General features: G+C 44.0%; 1 protein-coding gene across 1 annotated transcript in view; it reads right to left on the bottom strand.

Moving 5' to 3' along the window:
• The window catches only part of STKLD1 (serine/threonine kinase like domain containing 1), a 595,840-nt gene extending 579,169 nt beyond the window's left edge, over positions 1 to 16,671 (bottom strand). Inside the window, exon 1 of the mRNA XM_069609351.1 lies at positions 16,557 to 16,671. Within this exon, the coding sequence (XP_069465452.1) occupies positions 16,557 to 16,571 (15 nt within the window). The 5' untranslated portion in view covers positions 16,572 to 16,671. The remainder of the gene's footprint in view (positions 1 to 16,556) is intronic.
• Positions 16,672 to 25,214: the final 8,543 nt, after the last annotated feature.

The raw sequence follows: 25,214 nt of genomic DNA, 5'->3' as shown, positions 1-25,214 counted from the left end.
TGTGATTATGGTACTGAACTACCAAGACCAAGAGACACTGGGTCAAATAGCATAAGAGTGTGAGCTGAAGAGAAAGTCAAAGTGGACCTGCGATGGTCTATAATAAAGGCCTCGCACATTCGAAAGTCTTCGACATCAGGAAACGGTCAGAGCCCGACTGAGGGAGACTGGATGTGTGATAGGTTAGGGGAAAGGAACCCCTAAAGAATGTGAGTTAAACTTGGGGAAGGGAACCCCCTGCAAGTGCTGTGATTGTGAGGACCGAGCCCGACTGAGGAAGATCTACGTGAACTTTTTGCTTTGAGAGGTCCGAGCCCAACCGAGGGAGACCTGCATAAACTTTTGTTGAACTGTGAAAGAACTTTTGAAAGCTAGAATTAGTGACTTTAACATGGAAGGCCAGGCGGGCCGCGATCCACGTTTTGAACAGCCTTTGTTTTCAGAACCTGAACCACAGTGTGTCATCCTGTCTACGGGGGTCACCTTACTCTGTGCTGTCCAACATGGCGATGAGAGCTGACTCAGCCATCTTGATCCTTTATGTTATAACACTGATTTTCCTTTGCATGCACATTCCCCTTTACACACTTTTTATATAAGAAATAGTGCAGGCATTAGGTTTTGTTAGTATAGGCCATTTTCATTTAACAGAGACTGACTAGGACTCTGATTTCTTTATTATTTGATGGTAGAGCCTATCATAGCTATAGGGCAACACAGGAGTTTTTCCAAACCCTGAAAAATGAATAAAGGTTTTGAACTTGTACCTCTTGTGTCAGTGTCATACTTGTGATACCATGCCTCCCTTACATGTGGTGTCAGTGGTGGGATGCGACACAATTGAGACAAATTGGGGGACGCTAAATTTCCAGAAACTTAGTCGCAGCACCTCAGACCCCACTACTGCCACAAAATAATCCATAGGCTTTGATATTTGTAGCAGCATAGAAGCCACTATGCCTCCCGGGAAAAGAGGGATGATTCCCACTGACTTAGTTCTAATACCCCCTCCTGTGGGTTGTTATATAAGATTGGCCCCAAAATCTGGCCTACCCTGGAAAATTTGGTCTAGATGTCCTAGCAGGAGTTATAGATCCAGACTTTCAGGGAGACATAGAAGTTCTCTTACAGAACCATGGCGAGACCCCATTTGAAATACGTTCTGGGGACAAAATTGCAGTGGGAAAGCGCTATTTCCCCATTTTGAGGAAGAAATTGAATCAGAGGAAATTGAAAGAAGTAACTTAGGCTTTGGAGAGGCCGATAAGATAAGTACCCCCAAAGCAAAAAGGGAAGAGGAACCTACCATCCTTCCCGACCTAGACTTCGCTCAGCGAAATGATCCAGTACTTGCAGAGGCTTTTATACAAGTGATACCTGAGGGAGAGCCACAAGAAAAAGGGAGCCCCTTTTTATTTCCTGAAACAGGGATTACTATATAGAAGCTAAACCTCCAGGGAAGGCCTGAGTAAGACTCAATTAGTAATACCCAAAACCCATCACAAGATCGTGCAAGAGATTGCACACTCTCATTTGACAGGGGGACACTTGGGACAATCTAAAACCCAAGCTCACATCAGTGGAAAATTCTATTGGCCGGGTATCCATGCTAACAAAGAATTTCATTCAGACATGCAAGATGTGCCAAAACCGTCCGCTTTATGCGTTTAAATGAAATAAAAATCTAAAAGATCTACTGACAAAGAATGATGTCTAAAAACCAAGTGCGCACCAGATGAGCATTACTGAAGCATGGGGCTTGGCAAAACACAAACCACACCCCTTGCGGATTATGCAGTTGCTGTGCTCAAACTAAAAGAACAAAAGAGGTTATTAGACATTCGACCCAAAGGCAATTTACTAATTGTAATTCTGATATGGTGCTTTATGCCATATGGTGTCCCTGCGATAAATTATATATAGGGAAAACTGAAAGGAAAGTTAAGACACGTATTATAGAACATAAAAGTTGCATTTGAAAAACTATACTGAATGCCCCGTTAGTGGGACATTTTCTTGCAATGGGTCATACTAGTGATATGTTAAGCTGGACTGTCCTAATGCAAATATCCACAAGTGGTAATCTGGTCATTGACAACAAGAAACTTTATGAGAAGGAACACCAGCACATTTGTTGTGCAAACGTGCAGCATTCAGTCTTAATGAGATGATAGATTGGCATAATATTTGAAATGCTGTTCTACACCCATAAGAACTAGAGTGTCTGACTCTAATTCAAAATGGCCTCCTTCATAGACTGGAGTAGATCGGTAGAAGCCACTGTGGCTGCCGGTCCCGACACGTGACTTACATCTTATCAGCTGAGAGAAAAACGTTCTGCAGCTTTGCGTTCAGTTTGCATATGCGCAGATTATAGCTGACCGGCTGGTTAGAGGAGAACGTTATTGGATGCAAGTAAATGATAACACAAGCTCATTTGTCCGGTTTTACTCGCACTTGCTTTTGAGATTATTAGAAAAAAAGTATGACGCCAGTCTTTTTGGATCTATCTGGCAGACACAGCTTGTTGCCTCTCAATGCACGCTAAACAGGAAGTTGCGTGCCACCGTTGATATCCAGATCCACGTATCAGGATACCCTACCATGCTACCTGCAAGTGTTATTTGTTACTATTTCTCTCAGTAATGAGGATAGGAGTAATACTTTTTAAACACACTCATTTGCAGCCCTGTGTATTGTTCTCGTCCATTTTCTTCTGCTTTTTCTTGACTACTACAGGGATGCCGAGCACAGAATGGAGCATCTATGCAACCATTGGGTGTAGAATTTACACGTTGAAAATGAACAGATTTTGGATTTTATGGAAGAGGACGGTTGTTTAAATTCTATTTCAGTAAGTAATTCAGAGTGCTGGCAGAGATGATGAAGATTATTGACCATACTATATCTGGTTCAGAGAGCGAGTGGGTGAACTCACTACACCTTTGTTGTTGTTTATCTGTATTTACAGGTCTTTACTTAGTGAGAAGGCGCTTGACTTACCGCTTTTGATCAAATGAAAATCCGGTTGTAAGTGCTCCTTGAGTTATTTATTTTCTTGAGGAGTGCCAAATTACTGTACAACAGCACTAACTGGAGCTGTTTTTCCAATGTTTCTTAGGTGATTCCACGCCAAACGACTAAGGAGTTTACTTCTTGTCTATTGTTGAGAGCATCTGCTGGAAGAAAAATTATTTTTCAGAACTTATCTTTACATTAAGAGGTATTGGTCCCCTGGAGAAGTTGTTATTTATGTAAATACATGTTAAAGAACGAAACATGTTGGGTTATTGTGTACTGCATTGTTTAGCGGTTATCTCAATCCAACACTAATGTTTATAGGAGCCACATATTAGTATGCTCTGGTATTACCAGACCTTCTTAAAAAAGTACGATTTAGAACTATTTCTAACTTTCATATCCAAGATGACGTTTTGGGCAGTAACATACTCCGTGCCTATGTTCTCTGGTTGTTTTAGGCTTTTTATTCATGTACTAATTGATGTTGTTATGCACAAGTCACTTTATTTACTTGCAAACAACACTTTAATGATTTAATAAATGTCTTTTTATTGATTGTATGCTATACATTTCAATAAAATATGTTTCTGTAATCTGTTGCACTCTTTGGATTTAGAACCTTGGTGATTTTGTTATTAAGTTGAGACAGGTGTGTTATTAATTTTACACATGTCAATTTCAGTTTAGATGGTATTAACTGAAACAGTGCAGTGTTGTTGGGACCACTATTGTTTATTATAGTTCATATTTGCAACCCTCCATATCACCACTGTGGGAACTCATCAGCTGTGACAAGGCTGAGTCAGAGGACTCATTTTTGCATTTAACATAAACCACAACATGTTTGAAGGACTGCTGCATGATTTTAAAGGGGGGTTTCATGCTGTGGTGCAGTTGAAGCCTCAACAAATACACTGGCATCATAATGCAACATTTTGAATTGTGGCATTGGCATATCCCTTTCTGTTTCAGGAAGATTGTGGAGTAGGAGTTTAAGTTGGAAGCGGTGGATATGATCGAGGAAGTGGTTGGTCCCAGTGGTGCTTCTGACCATGATGGTGAGTAAGTGTTAGACAGAAACCTGTGCAGTTCCCTTAGGGACTACTGCAAAAGATTTAAGACTACAGGTGTTTGGCAGTAAACCCACTTGGTAGCAGTCTGTACCACACAGATTCACTTGGTAGCTGTGGTTGAGCAGTCAGACTTCCCTCAAGAAGAGTTAGGCAGTATACAGAGCATACAAAATAGGTACAGAAATACAGTAGCACAAGCAAACACTGACCAGAGCTTGGGTGTAAGAGTATATAATTATTTATTTAACACACACTTATAAAACACACTAGCACTAACTTGGTAAGAAAAGTTCAAAACACAATCACTATTATCATATGTACATCCCTGATTACTTGTTGGACAAGTCTTAGTTAACACCACTTATTTCCAGACAGAGGTGAGCGCTTAACGTTCGATGGCACTCCAACAAGTTAAATAAAAAGGGAGGGAAAAGCAGAATTATGGAAGCCTACACACTAAACACTTTTTAAAGAACCATGGCAAGTTTAGGAAGGCACAGTCTACTGGTGAGCAAGGAAGTTTATACGGCAGGCCCACTTTCAAGGGAGCCGGGCGGAAGATGCCCAAGATCAGACAGTTGCAGAGTCTTCAAAGTTTGTGGAGGTAGTTCGAAAAAGGTTTAGTTCAGTGCAGAAAAGTTAGCTAAGGTGTCCCAGGCTAACCCAGGTTCGAGAGGCGAGGATTTAATACACCCCGTTCAAACGGTTGCAAGGGAAGCCAGGCGGAAAACGGTACCTTAAATGGAGAGGATCCTCCAGCGGGGGCAGTTGTTCCTGGCAGCGGGTGCAAGTCACAGCGTTGTCCAGAGGAAGAGAAGATCTCGTCGTGGAGGAAGAATGAAGGTCGTTGCACTGCCAGGGAAGAAACCAGTCGCGGAGTTTTCTGGTACAAAGGTACTACCCTTTCGGTTCGCGGTAGTGGTGAAAACATGGTGTCCCGGTTGCCGGGGTGCTTGGCACAGGCAAGGTGGCCACGAGATGCTCCAGGAAGGCGAAAAGAAGGTAGACTGGTTATCCCCACCAGTCGAAGGAAGAAGACTCTCTGGGCTGGAGATCTCCTCTGTCGTTGGGAAAAGTGGTGAGACGGTTCAGCAGGGCTCCACCGGTGGTGTTGTCGTTGCAGGCCGGCTCAGCTTCTCCCTCCTCGGATTCTTAGGTCCTGTGGCGACTTCTGAAGTTCCAGTCCCCAAAGGCCTGCTTTTATGCAGCACACCCCCATTCACTCAGCCTAGCTGTCAATCAAACATGCTAAGTGGTCCACTTGGGCCAATCACACAAGAGTGCGACTTGAGTTACCAGGGTAACTCAGTCCAGGGTGCCTAAACCCCCTCCCACACCCCCTGTGGTACCCAGACAGAGTGGCACCACTTTTGGAGGCTTCTGTGGAGAAGCCCGCCAAAAAGTGGAACAAAGGGCTCGACTTGGGTTGGAGTAACAGAAGAGAACACAAACGCCATTTTAGAATCGAGTTATGGCAAAAAATACCAACCGGTGAATTAATATTAAATAAATAAACCGGCGGTATGTTCGAGGCTATAAGAATGAAATAATTAAAGTTGGTAGCCTCGAACAATGGGAAATTCCCATAGAGATATATTCGCGGTCGAATATAAAAAAGTAGTATCCACTGCCACCAGACAAAACTTGATCAGGGGGGACGGAGAAGTGCCCCCTCAAACAACAGACCCCGGGGCAATCGAATTGCCCCGACCAGTACGTCCACAATATGATGGTTTGTACTGGTTTCTGTTCATAATTTGGGACTAGCAAAGCCAATGGTGACTTTACATGCCCTGGGAGACAGTAGTCAGTCCCAGGGTATGGAGTCTATGTTGGGGGGTCGCTACGACACCCCTGGGTTATGGCACGGAGGGTGCTGTGTAACCCACATCAAAAAAACACATGAGACCCTATGGAGTAAAAGACCCCATAGCCCATAAAACACATGGAAAGTTAAAGGAACACCTCAAATCATGTCTAAGAGTGGGAGCAAAAGCATCTCACTCTTAGCAGACCCCAATAAACCCCAAAGATCCAGCAAAGCTGCTGGGTGACTCACTAGGATTGGGAAATTAGCCTTACAGAGAATTCTCCCTAACAGTAAGCAGCACCCATACAGCAAGGTCGGCATACGTTTTGACGAGGGCCTCTCAAACAAAATGTATGCATGAGAGGAATCCCATGTGGGCCTGTATTATTACAAGAGAACGAGCTCTATCATGAGGCGAGGCTTTACCGGTTTGTGCATTCACATGACAGTTGCTTACTATGCCTGTTTGTACACCAGATATAGCCCCCAGTGCCATGAGGCGAGGCTTTACCGGTTTGTGCATTCACATGACCGTTGCTTACTATGCCTGTTTGTACACCAGATATAGCCCCCAGTGCCATGAGGCGAGGCTTTACCGGTTTGTGCATTCACATGACCGTTGCTTACTATGCCTGTTTGTACACCAGATATAGCCCCCAGTGCCATGAGGCGAGGCTTTACCGGTTTGTGCATTCACATGACCGTTGCTTACCATGCCTGTTTGTACACCAGATATAGCCCCCAGTGCCATGAGGCAAGGCTTTACCGGTTTGTGCATTCATGTGACCGTCCCTTACTATGCCAGTTTGTTCACCAGATGTAACCCTCCCCCCTGTACCATGAGGCGAGGCTTTACCAGTTTGTGTATTCACATGACCGTTGCTTGCTATGCCAGTTTGTTCACCAGATATAACCCCCGTCCCCCATACCATGGGGCAAGGCTTTACCTGTTTGTGCATTCACATGACCGGTGCTTGCTATGCCTGTTTGCTCACCAGATGTAGCCCCCGTACCATGAGGCGAGGCGTTACCTGTTTGTGCATTCACGTGACCGTCCCTTACTCTGCCAGTTTGTTCACCAGATGTAACCCCCCCCCCGTACCATGAGGCGAGGCTTTGCCTGTTTGTGCATTCATGTGACCGTCCCTTACTATGCCAGTTTGTTCACCAGATGTAACCCTCGTCCCCTGTACCATGAGGCGAGGCTTTACCTGTCTATACCTTCACGATCTCCCCTTCTGTTGTAACCATTATGCCTGGTCCCTCGCACTCTTGAACATTCTACCGCACTTGTACTGTAACTAGTACATAGATGCTTCAGGGCTTTGTGCATGGCTATAAATGCAAAAATAAATAAATAAATAAAATCATCTAATCAACCGCTGAGGTGCTCAGCTCATGGTGAGGGGGTTCCTAACAGCACTGCAGGGTTCTCAATGTCAGTGACGTTATCCTCATCTACGCATGAACTGGTGAGCATCAGAGGCTCTTTCACAGTGTTTTCAGGAGGCTTTGGGAATCGGCTGAAACGAAACCATAATGCGTTACACTAAATAGGCTGTCACCGCTGAGACCACCATGGCATGCATTAAGCAGGACTGCATCAGCAACATAGCAAATATGTACACATTGCAGTTATTGTAAATGCATTTCGTGCTACAAGGAACTTTATCAAGAGAATAAACAATTGCAACGTACCATTATATATGCACACATCTAGGGAAATAAAACACTCAAAAATTAAAAAAGAGGAAAACGGAGCCACAATACTTAGAAGCAAACAAAACAATCACAAGGAAAGACACATTCCGTTTCAAAACTTGTAAACAGACTAATGAAGTGAACTCCAAAAAACCAAAAAGGTTTTACAATAAATGTTCCCCTAGAACAAAGAAAAATCTATATTTTAAAGGACCAAGAATAATTATTTTATAACAAAATGATTAATGATTGGATCCAGAATCATCTGCTGTCCGCAACCTGACAATATCCTACTTTGCGTATGATTTATCGATGACATCTTTTCTCATTTGGGAAGGAAAGCCTGAGGGGACCACCATTGACTGAGCAGCAGCCCAAGTCTAATGCTGCGCGACCCTGGAATACAATGTAGACACTCTGCCCGTTAGCCAGAGCAGCTGGCAGTGGGACACCAGGGGATGTGGCAAGGGGGTAGCCTACAAGGGACGCTATTCGGATCTCCAAGCTTGCAGTGCTCGTCTCAGGAACTTGATGAAGTGCATCCCACATAGACGATTCCTGAGGGTGAGAGACAACTCCTGCAGATTGGTAATGATTTTAAAATAGAAGCAGGAGAAACCTTGCAATGCTTTAGGGATCACGAGTAGAAACCAAACAACCTTAAGATAAAGCAAGAGCAAAATGTTTACATTTTTTTACCTAGAGATTTACATGTCACAAAACACAATACTTCTGGGACGAACCAAACACACAACATTCGGTTCAGCAGCAAAGTAAAAAACACGTCTTTGTAGTCTCCGTTTTTAGTCTGAAAGATACCTAGTGTGTGACAGAACCGAACAATTTTAGAAACTGACTAAATCCTGGGATTGGCACTGGAAAGTCTGAAAGATGACTACAATGAAAGAGGGCCAAGGAGAAGCCTAATAGTGGTGCAGAGTAGCCAGAAACACAGCTGGGGCCTGATACGAACATTGGGGGATTTTAGAAAGCTCCTGGGGCTGGAGAGGGCTTTTGAGAAGCCAGAAAGATGCCTAGAACATCCGTGTGGTGCTGAGAAGCATTAAAAGAGCCCACGGCTCGAGAGAAGTGCTGAGAAACTTGGCAGTATGTGAACCTGAGGAGGACTGAGAAGTGCGAAAGACTTGCAGGGACACTGAGAAACGAACTAGAGACGGCCAAAAGCGAGAAAGGAGTTAAGGTGGATGAGCAGAAGCTGGCATGTAGAGCCCGGAGAATCATAACTATATGCAAGAAACATTTGAATGTGATTTCACCGAATCCATTTCCTCGAAAATGGTAGGGGAAATGGTATATGTGTAAGGTATAATATGTGGGGTTTGGGGTCTCCGTGAGCATTAAAAAAAAAGAAAGGAAAAAATAAGTGGTTTTTCGGTAAAATGGATTTGGTGAAATCTCCAGCAATAGTAATACATTCGAAGAAATCACATGCACCCAGAAACTTTAGCCCATAAGTAAAGCTCCCAGTTGCCTTTTTTTATTTATCACTGTGCATAACTAAAGACAGAAACCACAGTTTCCTAAAAAAAAAAGCAGAACTTCATGTGCCTTGATTAGCTCATCAACATGTCAATTAAAAATGAAGGCCAGTGGCTGTGCAGGTAATACAATGGGGAGGCTTATAAAATGATATATTTCCCTTTGAAATTGTTTAAAGGGCTACAGCAATGTGTATCACCTCAGCTTATCTTGGTTGGATGTGCAAGGATCATCTATGATACCCAGTGGGGGAATTCACACCCTCCACACCTGCGTCCGCTTTGCTTTTGCTGCTGAGGAAGGTGGTTGCTACTCATCCCGTCAGTGCCAGGTAAAATGGAGCTCCCTTTCTAGGAGAGGCATTGCTACAACAACTGAGAATTGTACACAAGCGTCACCTTGCTGGTTTCAAGCCAATGGAGATGTGGAGCAGTTTATGAAGACTTTTCTCTTCTGCCATGCGGGAAGGGCTTGTTCAAAGTAATCAGGTTCAGGGGGCCCTATGCCAGTGTATGAGAGAATATTGCATCATACGTCACACACTGGGTTTCCCCATCCAAAGCCTGAGTGAAATGACCTACAAGGTCTGCCATTCCTTTGCATCCATCAAGTGTGGCACCTGGGTTGACCCCATTGAGGCCAACAGAAGAAGACAGCTACATGCCCAATGCTAGGAGGGCATCTGATGAGACACGGGCTCGATATCCAAGTATGGGAAAAGGTACTCGTCAAGAAGCACCGAACTCAGAACAAGTTGCGCATGCTGGTTAAACCACAATCAAGCGTGGTAGCATCCACTAAGGGATGGATCCATGCTACTCGAGTCTAGGTATGTACCTTCCAACTCTCCCACTTGGGTGGAGCCAGTCAGTAGTGATGCAGTAGGTGGGGGCAAAGGACCACCAGATCTGAATGGTGAGGAAGATCTCCGACTGCGGTTGCGCCTCCGCAGGTGTGCAGCCTTCACCTGGATTGCTGCCCCAGGCATGTAGATAACCAGGGAGATCGGACTACGGAAGACCTGAACGATTCCAAGGCTATTTACCAAAGTGTTATTGGTGGATGTAGAGCACACGGCTGTGAGCATTCAGGAAGTATCTGAAACCCCAATAATGTCTCTTGTGTTCTGGAGATGGAGGTTTCCTTACACACATGGTCCTGGCTCTGGGTTAAGATGGCGTGGGCCGGTCGCTTCTCACATTCAAGTGGTAATGTGACTGGAATCATGATTTGGCAATAAAAGACTAACCAAGTGCATGGGTGGGCATACAGAACCACACCCTATCTCTTTGGGCACAATCTTGGTGGCCATACAAAGTAAGAAAAGGTAATTCCATGATAGAGCAACAATATTCTAACGTTTCTCCATATTATGGGCCTATATGTGTATACATAAGAATATGGAGTAAAGAATAAAAGTGTTGCTCCATCACAAAATGACCCAAAGGGCCCAACTCTGAGCTCAATGTAAAATGGGAAAAAGTGTTATTCTGTGACAGAACAACGCTTTCCTTATTTGCTCTACATGATAGGCCTGATTTTGTGCTCGGGAGAAAAGTACTGTGGAAAGCTGGCATCCCCCCCCCCCCCCTCCAGTACCAATATTATGAGGTGGGTGGAAGGATTGGAGGGAAGCTCTTGTGCTTTCCAGCAGCAAAAGCTTCTAAAAGCTCTTGTTGTGAGGGCAGCGTGTGCACCAGGGTCACAGCAATGATTTCTAAAAGGTACACCACCTTTCTGATTTAGTAAAGTGTCCTTGAGCCTTCAGCAAAGCACAAAGGTGGCGCTTCCTTCTGGGAAATGCCCGAATTATGAAAGAAGAACTGCTTTTTTATATTTATATGCAAAACCAGGGCTTTGCCAAGAGAATCCCCTTGCAGTGCCTGCCCTGCATTCCTGGTAGTCACCATGGCCAGTGTGAAGCCGTAAATCACGCACATGCAAAGGTAGAGTTTGTTTTTGATGCCAGGCCATCGTATTCTTAGGTTAACAGAATATGGTGCTTTTAAGAAAAGTGTTGCTCCTCCATGGAACAACTCTTTCTTTTTTGGCAGCAGCGCAGAATAGAGTCCTGGGGTTAAAATTAGTGTAGAAAGTCGACATTCTCCTCTGGGTGGAAAGATTGGAGGGGAGATGTTGTACTTTCCAGCTGATCAAATAGGACTTTGTGGTGCCAGCGTGCGCATCAGTTATATTGTGAGCATTTTTAAAAAATCGGCCACTTTTCATATTTAGGAAAGTGTCCCTGAACTTTCAAGTGGTGCTGCAGACTGAAAAATGCCTTCATTATAAAGGAGAAAACATGCAGTAGATGTCAACACCTCAGAGATGCTGTATTTGAACTATTATTTTGAGATGCAAAGCCAGGTCTTTTGGAATGGGAATCTCCTTGCAGTGCCTACCCTGCATTCCTGATGGTTGCCAGGGATGTTGTCAAGCCGTAAATCAGACGCAAAGGTCGAGTCTTTGATGCCAGGCCACCACATTCTCACTTTGACAGGGGGTCGGTTTCTGAGCGTGTGGTAAAAGAAGTGAACAAAGCCGACATTCTCCCCTCCAGTTTCCTGCACCACCATTGTGAGTTGGGTGTCGGGATTGGAGGGGAGAAGATGTGCTTTCCACCAGCAAAAGCTGCTAAAATCTCTTGTGGGAGAAACGTGCACTGGTGACGCAGCGTGCATTTCTTTAAAAGACGGCCCCCTTTCTAATTTGTGAAAGTGTCCTTAAAAAAGAGGTGCTGTAGTCTGGGAAATGCTATTTTTATAAAGGGAAATAGTGTAGTAGAGGTGCTGCATTTTAATTCGTGTGTTTTGACATGCAAAAGCAACCGCACACAGTCCCAGCCTTGCGTTCGTAGTGGTTACCAGGGCCGTTGACAGGCCGTAAATCAGGCACATGCAAAACCTGAATATTTCATGGCCCTGAACCACACTCTTTCTTTGTTGGAATATGGGGTATATAAGAAATGTGTTCCTCCTTCATGGAAGAACATGTTTCTTTTATTGCATAGGAACAGACTATGCCCAAATCCCGAGATTATGGAACACATTCCCTGTTGGCATCAGACTCTACTACAATTGAGAAAATAACTCAGTCTCTCCTCCTCAACACCTAGGCCATCACGTCGCCCGTCCCCCTGCCACCTGCTACAGCTGTACCCATGCTCTGTCGCCCTCTGTATCCTACCCCTGCCCTATATCTGTTCTGTTGTTACCACTGAAAAGCACTCTGTTATGCATCTGTAATGTTGTGCACCTCTGTAAAGCGCTCTGTTATGTATCTGTATTGGTGTAGACCTCTGTAAAGTGCTCTGTTACTTCTTAATGCTAGGTCTACGCTCAATCGTCCCAGGAGGATAGCTCAGCGGCAACATGTTGTGTTATGTAAATGGATTTGTAATGCGCACCTGGTACCCGAAGGCTGATGGGCGCAGACTCACAGACATGAAAACACAAAACTGCAACACAACACAGAATGTGACCTAGCAAAAGTATCTATAAGCTTAGCGAAGAAGATCTTTAAGCGAAGAGCAGGGTCTTCAGCTTCTTCTTAAAGAGTTCTGTTGAAGCCAGCGTTCTTAGTAAGGTTGGGAGGGCATTCCAAGCGGTTGGAGCTGCTACTTCAAACGATCCCTGTCTTGTTTTGTTGGTTTTACACCGGGGGTTGGAGTAGATTAGAATTATCTGATCTAAGTGTCCTTGCTTTGTCTTTCAGGACAATGGCTTCCTTCAGCTAGGACGGCATTTGACCCATAATGCCTTTTTGGGTAATGCGAAGAAGCCTAAACCGAATTCTTTCTCCAATTGGCAACCAATGGAGTCTCCTTCTGGCTTCGATACATGATCTCTTTTACTCAGACCCTTCACTACTCTCACTGCCCCATTCTGAATCACCTGGAGGCGATGAATCTCTGACTGGGGAATGCCCACCAATAGGCTGCACCCATAATCTAGTTTAGAGCCAATGATGGCTCTAGCCAGAGTTTCTGAGTTTTTTTCAGAGATGAGCGGACGGACATGACGAAAGAGTTTGAGAACATAGGAGGCTGAGGAGATGAGGCTATTCACCTGAGCATTCATATTCAGGTGTCTGTTCAAATATACACCCAGAGTCTTAACCCTATTCAGAATTTCAATAACACAGTTGTCCAAATTGAGGTTCTTATACTCTGCTCCCAATATGTTCAATTTACTTGGAGAGCCTACGAGGAGGAACTCAGTTTTGGCACTGTTCAAGGCCAGGCCATTAAAGACCACCCAGTTTCGGATTTTCGAATAGATTTCATTGATGAATACTTCATCTTTATGGTGTGTTCCCGAGATGGGTAGCATGCATTGCGTGTCATCTGCATAATTGGCGAACACGATCCCTTCCTTTTCCAACATCTGGAAGAAGGGAATCATAAAAATATTATAAAAACATGGTGACACGCAAGCTCCCTGTGGAACTCCATACAATAGCTGCATGGGGTCAGCTTCTGCCAAGTTGCTTGCAACTCTAACCTGCCTATCCTTCAGGAAAGATGATATCCATTGAGTCGCCTCTTCAGAAAAACATGCATTCTCTATTAACCTGGTGGACAGGATGGAGTGGTCCACCAGGTCAAAGGCTGCGGAGAGATCTAGAATCATTAGTAGGGCAATCTGGCCCTTACCCATGCCCTGGATGAGATGAAATTTAAGGGCATGAAGGGCTGTCTCCGTGCCATGATTGGCATGGAAGCCTGATTGGTAATTATGCAAAATATGATTTTCTTCCAGAAATAAAGAGATCTGATTATACGCAACCCTATCTAAAATTTTAAGAAGGAAGGCAGTATTAGTGATGGGCCTGTAATTGGAAGATGTAAGCGGGCATACATTTGGCTTTTTTAACAGGGGTGTGATCCATGCATTTTTCAAATTAGCAGGCACTACTTTGGACTGAAATGAAGCATTGACAAATTTCGTAAGAGCGGATATTAGGCTGGGTAGACAATCTTTAATTATAATAGCGGAGCAAGGATCTCCTTTACAACTTGTGCTCTTGAGTTGACTGATGGTTTTAGCTAGTTCCTCTTCAGAAATAGACATAAATCTAAATGTAGGTTGGTCTTTGTCCTTGACTAAAGGGCAGGAGACCTTCTCTTACTGGTCCGATATATTCAAAGAGAGTTTTTTAGTCTCTATAGTCTTTTTGATTTTATCTAATTTGTTGGACATGGCTAATTGGATTTCTGTGCACCATGCCTTATTTTTGATAATCGGAGCTGGTGTGGGTCCTGGAGTATGAGTTTGTTCTTTTAGAATATTAAACAACTCCTTGCACTCTGATTTGGCATTGATAATTCTGTCATTCAACACCTCCTTGTTAGCTAATTGGACCTCATTTTTAAGTCTGCTGCACTCATTTTGTAAGCTTCAAAGTTGCTAGAGGACTTGTCCTTTCTCCATGCATGAAAAAGTTTATTTTTCTTAGCTTTAAGTTCTAGGAGCTCCTTAGAGAACCAATTGTTATTACGATTGGTTCTTTTCATTTTGTTTTTGATAGGAGCAAACTTGTCAGTCGCTGTCTTTAGTGAATTACTAAGCAACTTCTAGATCATCTACATTTCCTATATCAAGGTTGAGAGATTGTGCCCAGGGACCTAGGGCCTCTTTGTTCAGATTTTTACGACTTCTGCTGGTAACGAATAGTTTGGGGTGAGAAGATTTAATCCTAAAAGATTCCATTTGAGATTGGAAACAGATACTAGAGGGGTCTGCCCATGGGCAAGGTTGCACATCTACCTTGGTCTCTGTTTCATTGAGGGTGGAAACCCAGTCCAATGTATGAGCCTTAATGTGAGTGGCAGTTCTGATATGGTGGATAAAGCCTAGTGCCTTCAAGGGTGTTCTCCATTGTCTTAGCGATGGTGTCCTAATCGCTGCCGAGCTAAAGATTAAAATCTCCTAACAAAACCAATCTAGTATTTGGTTTTAAGATGGAAAGAAGTAGGCTGTTAAAAGAAATGGGAAACATGGGATCAACTAAAGGGGCTCTGTAGAATAGGAGAACATTCAGGGTGGTTTCAGCACTAATGGCAATTTTTATAAGTAAGATCTCTGTGCCCAGAATAAAATCAATTTTTGTTTCCCAGGTTTTCAGAGAGGATTTAATAATAAGCGCGACATCACCTCCCCTATTCTGAGTTCTGTCTTGGAAGCAAGACGACATGATGCAACACAGGTTCGATCCCCGGATCCGTGCTCAGAAACCTCTGGATATTTAAACGCGTTATAAATTCGCAACTAAGACAAAAAAAAAACAATTAAGCAACAGAAAAAAAAAACAATTCCTGTAACAGCACCTCGATGCCCGTGGGTTGTGTGAGCGCTTTAAAAATGCAAATAAATAAATAAATACCATAATAATTAAAAATATGGAGAAAATAAGAAAAGTGTTGTTCCATCAGGGAATGCCGCTTTCCTTATTTTACAAAAAGCTCAGAACTCAGGCCCTGTGTTTATTGCTGAGTATCGAAGTACATTTTTGGAACAGCGGTAGGCAGTGTATAAGCAGATGTACGGATCCATCACACATATGTACCAGAATGGTCTAAGGGTTTTCATAGAGAATGGTGTTACAGTTACCCTCAGGGTTACAGAGAGTTGGGGTTACAGAACAGCACCAGTTTGTTTGTTTGTTGTATTTGCTTACATAGCACGCTGAACCCTGAGGTAGCTAGGCGCTTATCTTAAGGAGATGGTTACATACAAGGTATAAGTACAAAAAATACAGGTGTATACAGGAACATTTTTGGGTCTAGTTACAAACAAAGTATAAGTACAGCAATACAATAATTTACAGGACTGTACAGTAGGGGTATAGTACAAGAATACAAGAATTTACAGGAATGTACAAGTTGACTGTTTTAGGCAATTTTACAGAATATACAGGCAGCGTATGATTTTGTAGGTGTTGATTCAGTCAAAAGGAGTTGAGTTACAGGCATGGGCGTTATTTTAGGGGGGACGGGGGTGTCTGTCCCCCCAACTTTTATGGCACACCATTTTGTCCCCATTCATTTGGCTGCAGCACCTTTTCTTCACATGTCCTCCCCCCCAACCCCCACACCCCCCCCCCCCAACATTTTTAGCAAAGTTACTGCACTAGTTACAGGCATCTAGTTTTGGAGTTACCATGAGCTAATTTCTAAGTTTTCCATAGGTCGCAGAGATTTGTTTCAGGAGGTCGAAGGCGTTGGGCTTACAGGGGTAGAAGGGTTTGGGTGTTACATTGGGCCTATGTGGCGTATTAGGGGCTGCCAGGGTCTTGGACAGGGACTTTGGTTGTGGGTTACAGAGATGGCTGAACATGTGTGTAATCACAGGGTGGAGATAGTCATGAGTGGAAGAGGAAGGGGTGAGAGGCAGGCGGTCAGTGGCCCCCGCGTTTCGCCGCTGCCTCTGTGTAAGGGGGGGGGGGGTTACCTGGTACTTCTCCATGGCGCTGCAGCACGAGGCTTTCCGATGCCGATCAATGCTGAGCCGGCACCACTGAGCGTCGCACCGTATCCTTGGAGACCGCGCCTGCGCATTGCGCCCTTGTTGTGCGGCTTGCACGAGCTTCTCAATAGACAGAGCGAAATGAGGAGAGGGGAGACGGGGGCAGTATAATGGGCGGCCATCTTTGAGTGGTGCATCAAGGGCTAATAGGCACACATTTATAAGTAGAAGTACATTTGGTGATCTAAGTTTTGAATTATTTTATGTTGTACACTTGAGTACAATATATAAAGGCAATTCACGTGTGCATTTTATATTTTACAAAATAAGTTAATATTTTTCTCTGTTTGTCACTATCTCTTCTGAATTAAACTGAACATTACATTTTCAGGAAGAAGGTGGCTTTCAGTCGCGGATCTTCGTTCCGCGAAGCGGAAAGGCCTCGTTATTTCAGTCTTTCTTCGGTTGTTTTTGAGGAGAAAGTAAACCGTCGATTGAGCATAAGTTCGTTAACTGGAGATGAAGTAGCTAAGCGCGTGCTCTGTTGGCCTGAAGTCTCGCTTCTGGGCGCACGATCTAGAGGGTTTAAAATGGGGGAAGCTTCAGAGTTCCCCTTCCCCGTGTCACTCCTCACTAACGTGATCTCACATTCGAGATAGACAACCAAGTTGTCTATATTTTGCCATTTATGTTACGACTGAAAACAAATCACACAAAGATTTACTAAGAAGCGACGTTTTTTTTACTTCAAAGAACAGTTTTCAGGCAGTGATACAGACTCTGTTTAAGAATACTGAGCAAAAGATTAGATAAATAAAACCCCTAACGACTAAGCATTTCAAACGTGTCTCTACGTCTTAATCACCATTTTGGATTCAGACTTAGTTTTTTTTAGCAAAAGAAGAGACTCCACACTCCAAAGTAGGCCCAGTCTCATCAGTAAAATAATTTTAAAAAGCGGCAAAAATCTATGGAGATCAACAATTATTGAATGAGTGAAAAACATAACCGTCCTTTTCAATCGCTTGGGTGAATGTTGTGGAGGGGGACACCCACAAAAAGCCTCTGAGCTGAGAGGTACTGAAAAAGGGTTGTTGGGTGGGTCATAACTTTGAACCTCTTATGGAAGGTTAGGGGTTAGATGGGAGGTGGAAATGGATGCAAGGTTGTTGTTACCCTTCAAATTAGGGTGATATAAGAAGTTTTGACAGGTCTTCAGCTAGGGTTAATGATTATGGCTGCCAGCCCAGACCTCCCACAGCAGCAAAGGCCACACACCCTTGCTGTGTCAGGGAGAGCCACTTCCTGGTGCGGTCTCCCCGATCCAGAAAGGAGACACAGAGACCTGTTTGCAGTATCAGACACCCTTGCCATAGCTCTCAACGTTTTGCCAATCCATGGTGGGTGAAAACACCAGATGTTGCTTTTGGTGGGTGAAAGCCCATTCTTTTATATGGAAGGGTAGAGAGATTGGCGGGTCACACCCGCCAAAAGCGTGTGAGTTGAGAGGTATGCATGTACACGAATTCCCTCGTGACACGGGACTGCCCATTTTATTAACAACACGCTATGGCGTGTTACTCTATAGCTCCCTTAAAGGGGCACACACTACACTACACTCCTCCTTTTTCATATTCAAACAAACACACACTGCACTGAAAACCACAACGGGCGGATATAACAATAATGTCAAACCGTTTCTAGTTCTGGTCAAACACAACATCACTTGTATATGGTTCTGGTCAAGGGTGGCCTACTGCAGATAACTTGGCTGCTGGCGGCGCTCCTGCACGGGATAACACCTCTCACCCTCCTAGGTCAGACCTTCTTCACCCATCGGAGCACCTCCTCCTTCATCTAGTGGGCCGTCCTCATCTCTTTCCTTTACAGAGCACTAACATGCAGTCTTTACGAACTTATGCTGACATGATTAAACAAGTAGTGATAGTGATAGTTATGGTTTTTGTGTGGAAAGGAGATATAGGCCGTTGAAGGCGCTGCCTTAACAGTGGTATCTGTCCATAAGATGGCGACAGGTGGCAAAACGTTTGTGTACCTGAGCATATGCATTGCAATGGTTGGTAAACTATCTAATAGCTATAAAAGAGTCAACAGGCAGAGAATTTTAAAAGAACACAGAAAACAGGAAGCCCTAAATATGTTTGATCAAGCATATGAAGGTGGGTATCTTGTGGAAAGACATATTGCGGATGCAAATCCTTTAGCTTGCTCAGCAATCGCCCTCTTTTTATGGTGCTCCTCAAATAGTCTGCTTTTTAAATAACACACTTAACTAATGTCATGTTTTAACAGAACATGCAAAATCCAATGGCCAATAGTGTAGAGAGCTACAATACTGTATGTTGTGGCCATTATAGTATATTTTAAATCTGGTCTTTAGCAAGCAATGAATATGATATGTAATGGGACCATTTACCTGCATACGGCTATCATTACACTACATTTCTTTCTGTCTAGAATCCAGAGAGAAAGCAATTTAGTGTAATTATAGCCATATGCAAGTAAATGGTCCCATTACACACGATATTTATTGCATGCTGAAGACCAGATTTTTTTTAGCATAGAATATAGACTTCAGTCTAGCCCCGTCAGTCCAGATTCTAGTCTCAAAAAGAAAATGTATTTAAAATGTTTGGTTTTTATTCAGACTGTGGGTGTGCGACTCTCTGGACATGAGGCCGCGGCCCCCCAGGGGGTTACGCCCCACAGTTTGAATACCACTGGGCTAAATACATATATCTAAAAACAATGCTGATGATATATATATGCCTGTCCAAAATAACCCCAGAGACCTGAGGACCATAATCTTTGAGAGATCCATGGAGTTTCATGTCTTGAAGTTAAAAACAGGGGCATTTTGCGTATCATTTTTTAAAAAAGTATTTATTTTAACTAGAACAAAGTAAACCAAAACTGGTAACCATTTAAAAGCCTCAAACTATAGGAACTCACCTCTGTAAAGTTCATGTGAAAGTAATTTTAGCAAGAACGGTTTGATTTATTAATTAATTAATTTATTTATTTATGCATTTGTATAGCACTTTAGGCACAAAGGCAAATGGGCGCTGAGGAGCCAGTAACACGAAGGAAAAACATCTATGCAATAAAAAAGAAGCAAGAATAAAAATATATAAGCCAGAATAAAAACACTAAAAGACAGAGAAAGGGACCAACAAGAAAAAGATACTAAAATCAAGAACAGGCTAAAAGGTACATACTAAGCAGGTACACCTGGTAAAATGGTGAAGAAACCCTGGATTTAAATAAAATAAAAGTTTTGAGCATTTTCTTGAATCGCTCGGTGGAGACATCAGACCATAGATGAACAGGCAAGCCGTTCCAAAGATCAGGGGCAAGATTTCCAGTTTCAATCATGACACAAAGATCAAATTACTGTTGCTTGATCTTAGCACACAATTATATTGTTTGAACCTCACCCTTTGCTTCAGGAATCTAGGATTGTTGTCAAGGAGACATTCATGCGTAATCATCAAAATCCTGAATTTCAGGCGTTCCCTGACAGGAAACCAATGCAGGGCTCATATATATAGGTTACCAGTCAATTGGTCGAAAACATTTGGTCGACAGGACAACTGGTCGACACCATTTGGTCGAATGCCAAATGGTCGAATTTTTTTTTTTTTTTTTACCCCTTTTTTGTTTTTTTTTGGGGGGGTCCCCAAACCCAACCCCCTTTTTTTTCTTTTTTTTTTCCCCCCACACGAAAACCCACAAAACACATAAAAAAAAAAAATTAGACCATTTGGCATTCGACCAAATGGTGTCGACCAAATTGCAGTCGACCAGTTTGCTGTCGACCAATTGACTGGACACCATATATATATATAGGTGGCAGGGGCACTACTCTGAGTCCCAGCTGCAGTAAGCTCAAACAGTCCAAAGATGTTCTCCTCCTAGCACGCTTTCATGCCTCAGCAATATTCAGGGAGGCCGATTGGATTCAGGTGTTCAGGGTTTACTCTCTCTGCTAAGTACAGAATAAACAATGTTCATAGGTATAGGACTCCAAGGCTAGGGTTGTGCTCCTTTCCCCTAGACCTCTTTCACGTTCATTCCTTTTGGGCTTCTGAGCCCCGTATCCTTTTAGGTAAATGTCATTAGGTAATTCACAATTATATGCTTCTCAGATTCACAGTTCTTTTATCCAACCAGCTTGGGACACTTCCCTACCAAGCATATGATTATGTCCTTTTCACTTCCAGGGTCCTTGACACTGTTGTTCTCAACTTCTTATGTGGGTGCGGGTTCCAGACTCGCAAGGATCTGAACAGCTATGTTTACTCTCCTGCCAAGTCGTTGTCCTCTCATTGGCACTCATTAAGAGGTTGGCGGTAAAAAGCTGGTGCTACCGGCGGGTTGCTGCCAACCCAGTAACAATGATTCCGCTGCCTGATATCCCGGTAGAACCGGGATATCACATGTGGCGGCCGAACAGTAAATCCCCATTCCCATGGAGACCCATGGGACTCCATGGTAATGGGGACACTGAAGCACCGGCACAATTGTTTCAGTGAGAGACATGCCGGTAGAGGCCTAATTTCCTGGTAGGTCGGCCTGCTGGGGGATCCGTGCCACTGCCTGCATTCTCGGAGTATGTTGATCTGGAAAGGGTGCCAGTACATCGCTCCCGGCACCTTTGTTTCCCAACCACCATGCTCGTAGTGAGGCCCATGGACTGTCTCTTATCCAATTACAGGGTCTCAGACCCTCTTGTTCCTTGTTACTTCAGACCTTTGCCTTTCACATCGGTGCGGGTCCCAGGCTTGCAATTTAGGGTTTGTATCTGCTTGGCTTACTACCCTGCCAAGTATACAACTTTCCTTTGTTTGTTTCTCTTTCACTCACAGTCCCAGACCTTCTTATTCCTGGCTTGTCACATCGGTGCGGGTCCCAGACTTGCACTTCGTTGTCGCATCTGTTTGGTTCACTCTCCAGCCAAACATACATTTCCTTCCTCTCAGTTATTCTCGAAGTCCCAGACCCTCTTACACTTTGACCACCATATGCATGCAGGGCCCAGACTCGCAATGTCTCTTCGGGGTCCTAGACCCACTTATACTTTCACTTCCATATCGGTGCGGGTCCCAGACTTGCATTCCCGTCTCAGGGTTCCCGACCTTCTTGCTGCAGCTTCTCTTTTGACTCCTTTGTTTCCCCGGACCTCCAAGGCCTCTCGGTTAACCCGTGTACCTGTTAGCTTCCTTGTTGTAGGTCCTAGCGTTTCCCGAGCAGCTGCGTTGCTTCTCGAGGCTCTAGTAGTGTCCGGGAAGCAGCAGGGTCTGCAATGGGGGGCTCTGCAGACATCTGACTCTGCCTGTCCGGCTGCTCGTCCTTCCTTACAGGCGTTTTGTCAAGGCCTGGCGTGTCCAGAGATCCATCACGGCAGCAGCGCCAGTGGTCCTTGCAGTTTGGATCAGGTTCATGTCCCCTTTTCCTCTGTTCTCGGCTTCCCTTTTGGCTCTCTTCTGCTCGCCCGAGGCACGGCTCCTGCAGTTCCTCCTCGGAGAATCGTTCTCCTTCTGTTCCCAGCTGAGCTCATTTTGAACTCCTGCGCTGGTTGATTGCTTTTGTTTGGGTCAATTACGTGCTGGGAGAAGTAAGACCGCTCAGGCTGATTCTCCAAAGTAATCCTCAGACTCTCGGTCATCTTCTTCTTCACAGTACTTCTTTTAAAATTAGATGCAAACTACTTTGTTGGTATTTCAGTCTTGTCAAGTATATTAGTTTGACTAATTTGATAATTGATTCTGGCTAGAGGGGGGAAGGAGGACTTGGTATTGGAGATGGGGTTGGCGGTACTGAAGCAGGGTCATACCGTGCTTCCTGAGAATAGTCGTCCCCAATCCCATAGGGGGCTTCCTTCCCCATGTGGTCCTTCCTCGGTGCACCACCTCCAGAGGGATTATTGTACTGTGGATGCACCTCCACGGCCCCATGGGAAAGGTCTCCCCCAAGGGGAAAAGGAATGACAAACTCAGATTTGTCACATTACATAGAATGTTTGCAGGTAAGTAAATGTCAGTAATATTTTAGGGAGTTTAATAAGTTTGCAAACATTTGCCCATAGGACCCTACAGGACAAAGTCAATAATGTGCTTGTGGTTATATTGATAATTTAGGTATTACTTACAGATCACATGAGTGAAGGAGGCAGCAAACATCCAGATTCGATGTCTTGGGGACCCCACTGGAAGAGATCCGGACCCAGCTTCACCAACTAGATGCTCAGGATCAGATGGCTGCAGAGTATAACATTAATTCACAGAAGCAAACTGCCGTGGCCAGTGAGACCATGAAGGTGGGCTGCACACACAGCCCCGAGACACTGAATAGGAGGTCCAGCAACAGGTTGGGGTTTCAGAGGGTACAGGAAAGTCTGCCCAGACTCAAGAATGCTGCAAGGAAGGCTCAGCAAGTGTGTAGAAGAGGGTGTCAGGACTGGGTCTGGCTCGGTACCAGGCTTGGATTATGTTAGCAAAGTCCCATGAGATAACAGCACCAGAACCACAGAATCCACAACAATAGAGAGCCCTCTTCAAGGAACTCATGAGGAGGAGGTTATGTTAGCAGCAGTGGCAATGGGAATGGGGGGACTCTTTAAGACAGGTCACAGGTGGCTCAGGTAGAGACCACGGACTCAGCACAGGTAACAGGACTGCCTTATGATGAGGAGCAGCTGCAAATAGGTGATTCAGGATGTCCTATAGTGGAGAAAGAAGTTGTACAGAGCCGCAGCAAGTCACTCAGGTTCCAGCGAGGCAGAAGAGAATCTCATCTGAAGTGAAGTAGATGGCACAGAGTTATGGTGGTTTCAAGAAGGCTATTACAGATACTAATGCGAAGTATTTGAATAAGGATTAAAACTCCTCTGGTGTACTTTAGGTATACCCTGACTAAGGCACCATGTTTAGAGGCATTTAATAATGAAGGTCTCAATTTATGTACCTGGTGTTGTTTCTGCTTACTAAAAGTTGAAAGTTGAATTTATTTGAAGTTGTATAATTGTTTATATGTTTACATGTACACTTGGAGTCTTCTATGTATCTAAGAGAGAGATACAGTTCAATCGCGTATTTTGCACTTTATTAGCCATTTGGTGACTAGCACATAGCACTTTTTTTTGGAAGCACTGGTCACTTTGTCAGTTTTTTATATGTTAGTTTTTATTTATATGTTATAAACACTGTATGCTTTGTATGAAAATTTCATTTTAACATAATCAGTAATGAAGTCAGGTTGTATTCTCCATGAAAATCTATGTGTCACTGTCCTGAATTTCTGTTTAGTGTGATAATTTCCAATCATCCAGTGAACTGTGTGTCCAAACCTATATTAGGTGCGGGAGCCTTTTTTTGTTGTGTTTTCTTACAAGATATGTCAGGCTTGCTCCCTTGAAACCTATAGATATACCTGATTTCCCTCTAGTTGTTTCTAGGTTTCAAGAAGGTACCAGAAGGTGCAGTGATGGAGGTTCCTGCAGAGGAGGTGAGGAAGATGGATAGGAGAAGAATGGACCAAGATTTCTCCAACACAAAAGGGTAGAGCGGCTCAAAAGGAGGATCAGGTGCGCAGCCAGTACAGCAGCAGCAGTATCCTCTTCTTCATCCCATATCTCCGGCTTCTTCCAAGGTATGATTCAGCACAACCCATCTCTAGAACGGCCCAGGGTCTCCCTAGTTACACACACAAAGGGCCAGCGGTTTAGGCCTCCCCACAAATCCACGGCGGTGCACCAATCAAGGTTTTGGTATTCATCCAATCAGAATTGCCCATTCAAACTTCATTCATCCAGGCATACAAACACAAATGTGGATCAAGGGGTCTGGATGACCCTCATCCGGCCTATTCCAGATACTAGACATACAGAGATGACTTTGTAGGCTCTAGAAAGAGGGCATAGTAGCTAGCAGTGAAAGTGTTCAGGGAGCGCTGGTGGGCCAACTCAAAGGGTGCTGCCTTGGTGTGTCATTTGCTGAACAGGGTTTATCTGCCCAGGCCAGTATATCATTCAAGAACTCTGCCCTAGGTTCTAAAGTGTTTGCAGGGTCCCCTTTGTGAACCTCTCAAATCCTGTGTAAATGTGACAAGATGGTGTGTATGTCCCATGTCTGCCCAAGTCAGCTGTGCTTAAATCAGCATGTGGTATGAGCTGCAGACCATGCCTTGTTGCTAAACGCAAAGTGCGATGCAAACACTTTTATGTTTGGTACAAGCCACACCGCGAGATTTGCTTTTTGCAAAACCAAAGTACAGTACATTAGAGTTTTATTTTCAATAGTCTGAGCCGGACGCCTGTAACCTTGAACCCACGATGTGTAAGCACACAATGTGCACTTACTGCAAACATTTCCCTATGACTGTACTGAAGGCTTTCTGGGATGAGCGCCAAACGTGCTAATAATAAAAAAACAAAGAGATAAGAAGGCACTTAAAGAACTACAATACACAGTCTTTTCTGTAGTTTAAATGTGATCAATGCTGTCTGCAGAAACCTTTGCTGCAATGATTCCTAGTGCCAAATGATGATGTCCTTGGATATTATTTACACAGGAAGTGTGCTGTCCAATGAACATTTTTGTTGGATTGATTCTAGTGGCGAAT

This window comes from Ambystoma mexicanum, chromosome 8 (genome assembly GCF_040938575.1).
Source record: "Ambystoma mexicanum isolate Mex_15411 chromosome 8, UKY_AmexF1_1, whole genome shotgun sequence".
Classification (NCBI taxonomy): domain Eukaryota; kingdom Metazoa; phylum Chordata; class Amphibia; order Caudata; family Ambystomatidae; genus Ambystoma; species Ambystoma mexicanum.
The sequence above is the reverse complement of the archived record's forward strand: the minus strand, read 5'-3'. Positions and strand labels throughout refer to the sequence as shown.